Genomic DNA, 8,219 nt, shown 5'->3' on the forward strand with positions numbered 1-8,219 from the left:
ATTAAAATCTATTGAGATTCTGGATTTAACAGAGCTAGTTAACACTGCCTTTAAATCATTGCAAACCCAGTGATCATTTCTTTCTTTTCTTGTAGTATAAATTGCCATTTTTGCATGTACCAATATAAAATTTAAAAACTGACACTGATACTTACGACTCTGTGAATATTTAAAACCACAAATAAACACCTTCATTGAAAAACACTCATTAAAGCAATTAAAAATAATATTTAAAACAATAAATAAGGGTGTCAGTCTTGAACACTGCATAAATGCTTGGAAGACAGTTTCCTTTTGTGAACAAAAAGAACAGTTTTGATCAATATCCGGGTTAATAACAGAAACAAAAGTGTTCACTGCAATAACAACATCTCCAATTCTCTTAGATAATGGTGATGTAATGTGGTGTTTTAGGTTGTGTTTCTTGTTCATGTTTTCCTGTCTTTTATTTTGTAGTTTGATTCACCCTGTTTGTGTCATGCTTCCCTTGCCCTCATGTATTCATGCCATTGGTTCCTCTGTTCATTGTGTCATGTTCTGATTGGTTGTCTAGGTCATGTGTCTTGTTTCCCATTTGTTTGTTCATGTCATGTGACCCTCTTTGTTTGATACAAATAGCCCTCATGTTTCCCATTGTGCCTGGTCGTGTATTGATGTTGTAACCCGCTGTCAGTGAGTCTAGTCTGTTCATGCCTCGTCAAGTCTGTTCATGCCTAGTCAAGTCTGTTCATGCCTCGTCAAGTCAAGTCAAGTCTGTGTTTCTAGTCTTCATTTATTGTTTGGATGTTTGGATCACGTCTGTGAATAAACTGCACATGGGTTCTTCACTACGCTCGCCTTCAGTGGACTGATTCGTTACAGGTGACTTATACAATACTCTCCACTCAAGTTTTTCACTCTTTCAAATGAAGCATACCACGCCAAGGAGGATCAATTTTTTTTATCCAAGGTCTTCTTATTAAAGATTTGAACACAGATTTTGTAACAGACCTTTCCAGAAGTAACATCTGAACTCAGCACAATCAAATTGTTAACCTCTAAGAAACAGCCTCCACAATTGTCCATTAAGGGAGTTAAATATAACTCGGGAAAAGAATCAGTACAATCTGGATTAATAAACCCCAGTGAGTAATCCAATAACAATTTCAGTTCTTTTTCAGACAAAGCGGTCCTCCACTTGTCAAGTGCTCTGGTGACCAAACGAGTAGATCTCAACCCCAGCTTCTCAGTCACTGAACTCACATCTATAAAGTTAGCTCCAGAGTTGAGAAGATTCTCTTCTGTCACAAAGTAACTCAGTTCACTGGACAAGGCCAAACGTGAGTCAAATATTAACGGCTCGTGCAACAGCCAGAACAAAGAGTTCACAGTCCTCCTCTTTGGAATCTTGAACAAGGCCCACACTTTAAAAAGATTTGATAAAAAGCAGGAAACTTGGAGAGTTTCAGCTTCTGAGGATCACAGTGAGGCTCTATCCAATCCTAGTCCTTCAAACCCTCTCAGTGTAGAGGTTTGGGTTCTCTGAGCCTGTTAAAAGTCTTTGTATGCACTGAATGTTTGTAGATGCACCAGTCCAAGTCCTCCTTCTTCTTTAGGAAGGTTCAATACACTTTTTGGTACCCAGTGCAGCTTGTCCCAAAAAAAGTCCACTAAACATGACTGAATCTTTGATCAAAGATCTGCTGGGGGATCTATGCAACTTTTGCCTGCCATTTATACAAGTTTAATCTATAAACGTTAGCCAAGAGAGCAAATAACTTGGTTAGAGGGAGGACCAGCTTGATTTTGGTGCTCATGGAAAACATAGAAAAAATATAGTAGAAACAGTAATTACTATTTAAAAACATTACATGATTAAAAACTAAGTTTACAGGTCTAAATCTTGGGTTGTAACTCGATTGAATCCACTATTTTGCTTAATTTTTTTTCTTTACAATAATTACAATTATGACAATAAGCGACAGCGAACACACTCCACACACACACAGAATCAGTGGCAGTAAATAAGAAGGTGCTCTGTTACTGCACTCAGCATCAGTCTTATCTGTTCCTTCCTTGATTGTTATTTTGTCAAGAGATGCACAGCTGTTAGAGAGAGATACAGTACTCAAGATTAACTACAAATACATCTCTTGTGAGAAAAAAATCTACTGAAGCAAATTAAAAAACAACAAATTTAATTTAAGAAGGTGTCAGAGTTTTAAAATATTAATACTTACTTTGTATGCAATTTGCAGAATGTACCATTTGAATATGAACCAGCAGGACAGTAATCACACACTGTATCTCTGAACTCTGTTCCTACACAAATGCAATTTAAAAATACAGCATCAGTACATGAGCAATAAAGAGTTAATATAAATGCAAGCAGAGTTATTGTTCTCAGTTTTTATGGATGTATATTAAAGCTGCTCGACTGATAAAAGACTGACCGGTTTGGTTGATGTATTGTCCAGGTGAGCAGGATGAATGTTTCATGGCCCTTTTACAGTTGGAGAGCAAGTCTATACAGTAATAACCTGGCAGAGGTTCACACACTGTATCTGATATTAATGTACATATCTGCTTTACTCTCAGCCCATCATTACCTTTGACAAGAAAGCAAACAAAAACCTGGCAATGACAAGTCAGCTAGAGAAAAAAAAACTACAATATATTTGAAAGCATGAAAGCATGACGACTCACTAAGAAAGAAAGTTTTACTCACTTGTATCACAGACAGAACAGGGCAGACATTCTGTAAATCCATTAGGAGCATCAGTGTAAGTCATCACGAGGCATGAATCACATGTTGTGCTTGTGTACTTATCACAATGTTTATGAACTCGCTCTCCTAGACAATATAAAAAAAAATTGCCAGCACATTTATTATACATTATTTATACATGCCATATGTACATAACTTTTGCATGTATTTGTAACTGTGTAAGTTGTATTTATTGTATGTCTGTATATTTCTATAAACGGTGTAGACTTAAAAATGGGAATATTTGGTATGTTTCTTATGTTCTGTATCTTGATTTTATGTTAAGTACATTTCTAACGCCATAACAAATCCCTTGTGTGCTTGTGCACACTTGGCCAATAAATCTTTTTCTGATTTAGAAAATAGCCTAGAATAAATAATCAAAATAATACAAATAATCAGACTGTAATAACGCTGGGTACACAGATTTTCTAATTAATCGGGATCTTGTTATGAACAATCCCAATATTGGTTTTTGACCTCTTTTTTTTACTTTATGCCTATTTTCAGGGATATCTGCTTCTGCTGAACAACTTGACAAGTTGTGAATGTTTGCGAATCAGAATCAAAGTGAAATAAATCAGGAAATCTGCATCAATATCCAACCCTAGACTGGAGTCATGTTGTGTTTAATGCAATGATGGATAGATCAGTGATTCCAAACCATCTTCTATCTTAGAAACCACTAACCTAGACCTTGAAATCTATTTGTGGATTTAGTAACTATAATAATATCTGTCAAATAAGTGACTTATAATAAAAAATAGAATCAGAAATAAAACTGTGTACTATATAAATAGATTTCACACTGTAATTCAACACCTGGCCTGTCCTAGTTGTTTCTATACATTATTTTATACCAGATGAAGGGAATGTACCACAAGTGTAATTTCTGTTCAAACATAGAAGATTATTTTATGATATGAGCATATTACAGTTGTTCATCAGTAATAATGAATGATACAATTTAAAGCCTATAATGAAAAAGTATCATATATGACCCCTTTAAGTATCTGGGGTCATCTTTATCTATTGTGGGTTTGAGTGAAGAGCAATCTTATCCAGGACTTACCTGGATCACACATCGGGCAACACTCTCCATCAATTTCATATTCTGCATTATTGCATGCAGCCACACAAAGCACAATCCTCACGAAGAGGAGGGGAAGCAATTTTGATAGACTATAGAATATACACATATCTGGGAACTAAATAAATCATCTGCAGAGGTAGTCATTTTCATGGAGCTGAAAAAGAGATTTGTGTTAGATGGCTTTCAGAAAAATAGACAGAAATAAATTGTGCCAGACACTTTTAAATCCATTTTACTAAAATGTATGGGCCTCAAAACTAAACACCAATTATGCATTGACTCATTATTTTATACATTAATGCACCAGCAGGTGGCATGCCAACTCCTTAAGACAAGGGGAATGACAATTTACAAAATGCCTATAATTCATATTATACAACATATATTTAGGAAAGAAAGTTAAAGCATTTCTTTTTTAATTAACATTTGAAGATGCTGAATAACTCAATTCACTACATCTTATCAAAAGACAAAACTGCTCTAAATATAGTTCAATTATAATCTAGTTAATTATAAGTGAGAGGAATACAAAGGAAATGTATTATATAAATACCAGATGAATCATACAGCAATCTCACATGGGTTTGCAGGTAAAGCTCCCATATCTATACCAAACAGAAACGTGGGTGAGTGAAGTACTGTGAAGGTTTGAAATAAAGTATTTATTTAAATCACACATAACTATAAAAACATAAAATGTTCAACATTTACAATTCATGGTGCATAATGTTTATCTATGCTTTAGCCAATCAGAATACTGAAACTTGAAGTAATGACTGCTAATGAAAAACTCCTTGCTGAGTACTGAATTTAGTTTAACACAAGTATTTTCTACCTTCCACCTCGCCCTGCAATTTAAACAAGAATCTGGACTTTTATGTAAATGGCTCCAGTCATAATTACTTTACCATTTTACAACAGGGACACAAAAAACGCAAGGAAGGTTACACATGACTACACGTGGCAAGGACAACATCAGTTGTAATTGTCAGGGAATTCAGGGGCAGCTCTTCATATGAAAGATGACCTTTCAGTGTGTTCTTTTGATATTCATCTTTTGTGAGTCACTTTGAATAGAAGCACCTGCTAAATGAATACATGTAAATGTAAATGAAAGAGCAGGGGAGTTAATTAATGCTAATCGCGGCCACTCTAGTCAATGCTTGTGTTTATACCAGCCGCGCTGCGCACATTTCAGAAGCGTTTTTGACTTGTAATCATAGGAAAACCACTTTTAGTGCTATTTAGCACCTATTTTTACAGGTGCTATAGAAGAACCTTTTTTTTTTTTTAGAACTTATCGCGAGAGGAAACAATTACGTTTTAGTCGCAACACATCGGTTAATGGAAACGCCGTCATATCACAATACTTTTTTTTATCAACATTTACAAAATATCGCCTAAGTTTTGGGCAAATCTGTAATGGAAATGCGCCTATTGCAGCTGCAGCAGATGACACGAACGTTACAGAAACTACAGAAAATGAGCCAGATGCGAGGCTGATGCTATAGGCGGTACAGAAAACGAGCCCGATGCTATCATAACTAGACATGTGCTAGTATTCGGTAATGCGATATATCACGATAATTAACATGCACGATATTGTTATCGTGGGCACTTCAAAATACAGAGAATTACTTATTACAAATTATACAGAATTTTGAATGCATTTTAAGAATGCTTTTCCCATCAACTGGTCACAATGCACTGCTGTATGCTGCGTCAAAGACGTGGACTCTAATGTAAACAAGCACGCATGAGAAGCGCATGGCGGAGCGCGTGAGAGACGCTCTGAATAAAAGCACACTCTCTCTGACAGTAGATGGCGCTGAAGAGCAGAAATGCAGCCGTTACTCCGGAAACCCCGTAAACAAAGCAGCTGCGCTACTTTCTGTTTCTGAAACGTATTTAAATGATTTAAACAGCCATTCAGATTTGTGTATTCTCTATGGTGTTCATCACAGCGCCAAATACTTAAATATTTAGAATAATAGGCTATTTATTTTCAATTTTTTGTTACATTTTAATCTGGACTAACATGCCCTAGATATTGTTTGAAAGTGTTTTGATTCTTTATTGTTCACACTTTACATTAGGGCTTCATTAGCTAACATTAGTTAATTCATTAGTTAATATAAACTGCCAATTAAAAATTCTTCTGAACATTTATTAATCTCAGGTAATTCCAATATTTAATAACACATTGTTAAAATCAAAAGTTGCAACTGTGTTATTTAATGAGCTAACATGAACTAAGAGTTGTATTTTTTAGTTATTAAAGTTATTAAACATGTTACACTGTATTATGAAAACACTTTTTTGCAACAAAATTTCAATATCATGATAATACCGTATACCGTGATAAAAGCATTAGCAATTAATCGCAACATGAAATTTTGATACCAGCATATCCCTAAACTTAACATTACCTGGTAAATTAATGTAGCATATATGTTATCATTAACATAACAGCAGGGGATTATTGGCATATAATAACAATGAGTTTCTCTTTTTTCGCTGGATTAACATTAAATACAGCCAGCAGCTGGTAAATGCGGATGCTTTAATAATCCAATGATCCATCCCATTTATTTCAACAGTTTGTTCACTTGAGTAATACACGACTGTTTTCGATGATATTCGCCATGATATCATTGACATGAAGCGCCAGAAGCAGCGAAAGTGACCACGAGACGTGGCTCTATCACACAACACAGCTCGCAAGCACTGAATTGAGTTATTTCATGTGATCTTGTGCTTAAATGGTGTAAAATCGCTTGAATGTTTTAATTAGCAAGGCTTAAAAACACGTACAAATTATTCATTTTTTTGAGGACACAGCATTGTCATCAGTTATCTGTCCCGACTCCCGAGCGTCTTTCATACTGACCTCCGGACATCGGACAGTCATTATTCTAGAAATCTGAAAACGAAAGTAAAAGAGGGCAGTTGAAAGATTTCTTATCCTGTGGCTCCCTCTAGTGGACTGCAGTTGTGCTCTATAGGGGGCAATATTTGCTCAGCCAATGTAAGTCTATGCTAAATTTTTGATTATTGATAATTAATACGAAAACTGTAAGTCCAATCAGTTAGAAAAGATAAAGCAACAAACTACAGATCCGGTCCAAGAATAATAAAACGTTTAAATAGAATAATAGTTTTCTCAAGCCAACATAACTAGCTAATAACTTCACTAATGTTAGTGCGGTGGGTCAATGAATGCGGGAGAAGGGGAGAGATAACTTAGATACTGTGTATGTGTTGTGTTGCTTATAATAAATGTTGATAAAACATAAGCAGAAGCAGAGGCTGGGAGGGGAAATCCCAGTATATTCACTACAAAAAACTAGACTACACTGCAGTCTCTAAGCATGCGCATCACTGCTAAAAAAAAAAAATTTAGCATTGAGATTAACAAGAATACAAAATAAGAAACTCACAAAAATTGCAGAACAGTAGCTATAGAGTTATTTGCGACACATAGCACTGTGGAAACATTTAAAAGAGAAAGAGCAAAAACCATTACAAGCACCGACAGCGAGAGACTGTTTAGCACTGCATCTCATGTCTTCGATGAGAAGAGGAGGGGTGGGTGTTGGTGGTTTCTGTATGAGGGTTGAAATAGCGAAATGGCCTTAAAGGGTAATGAAACCCCCGGTTTCATCACGGGTCAGTTCTCTCACCACAGTTTTAATAAACGCTAAAAAAAAGTGTGCGTGGTGCGGGGGCGCGGGGTGGGTACCTTTTGACGGGTTGTGTCACGGAGTTGTAAAAACGGTTATAATCACTAAGTGAATGAATCTCGTTTGTGCCGAACTCTTATTACAAAGCAAAAACAAACACTCTTCTTCGATCCATGAACGTTTCTCTCAGTTAATGTGCGCGATGTCATCTCACAGTCTGAAGCGTCTGACATAGCTCATCAACACATGCTGTTGTGAATAATTAAGCAATAGGATAAGAACACGCAGTCTCATGAATAATTTAATAGACACCGACGCGTCATCGATGTACTATCGTCCTTTGCCACGTCACAAATTGTGATGTCAACACAATGAAGATTTTAAACCCGGACGATGAAAATAGCACAAAAAATCTTAAAATTAACCAGTTTTCTCCAACAGTTAAAATAATCGGATGCTAACATTGTCTTCTATGATGTGCAACACAAACACTCTGCTGAAATCTCAAAAACAGTAGTCTGGGGTTTCATGACCCTTTAACCAATTAGTAAATAAACTGCAGAATGTTATGTTTTCTAATGCACTCATGGATTGCATGCTCAGTGACATTTTTATGAATTTTTACAAGGCATGGATGTGACAATGTGATAGTTGCAACAAACATCTTCCCAAATTCGTAATGAGAATCATTTATAAA

General features: G+C 35.8%; 1 protein-coding gene across 1 annotated transcript; it reads right to left on the reverse strand.

The window, feature by feature from the left end:
- Positions 1-1,916: 1,916 nt before the first annotated feature.
- Positions 1,917-4,204, reverse strand: LOC107751505 (tumor necrosis factor receptor superfamily member 5-like). The gene is made up of 5 exons (XM_016567248.1): positions 3,819-4,204; positions 2,708-2,833; positions 2,433-2,588; positions 2,220-2,301; positions 1,917-2,085 (listed from the first exon to the last, which is right to left on the reverse strand). Exons 1-5 carry the CDS (start codon positions 3,943-3,945, stop codon positions 1,917-1,919), a joined length of 660 nt encoding a protein of 219 aa, XP_016422734.1. The 5' UTR covers positions 3,946-4,204.
- Positions 4,205-8,219: the final 4,015 nt, after the last annotated feature.

The sequence above is a fragment of the Sinocyclocheilus rhinocerous genome, unplaced genomic scaffold (genome assembly GCF_001515625.1).
Source record: "Sinocyclocheilus rhinocerous isolate Xijiao unplaced genomic scaffold, SAMN03320098_v1.1 scaffold20014, whole genome shotgun sequence".
NCBI lineage: Eukaryota > Metazoa > Chordata > Actinopteri > Cypriniformes > Cyprinidae > Sinocyclocheilus > Sinocyclocheilus rhinocerous.

Coding starts and splice junctions, on each gene's coding strand:
- LOC107751505 (XM_016567248.1), bottom strand. CDS start 3,945: ATGTGTATATTCTATAGTCTATCAAAATTGCTTCCCCTCCTCTTCGTG. Junction 2,834..3,818: donor TTGCCCGATGTGTGATCCAG/GTAAGTCCTGGA, acceptor TATATTGTCTAG/GAGAGCGAGTTCATAAACAT. Junction 2,086..2,219: donor TTCTGCAAATTGCATACAAA/GTAAGTATTAAT, acceptor TCTCTCTAACAG/CTGTGCATCTCTTGACAAAA.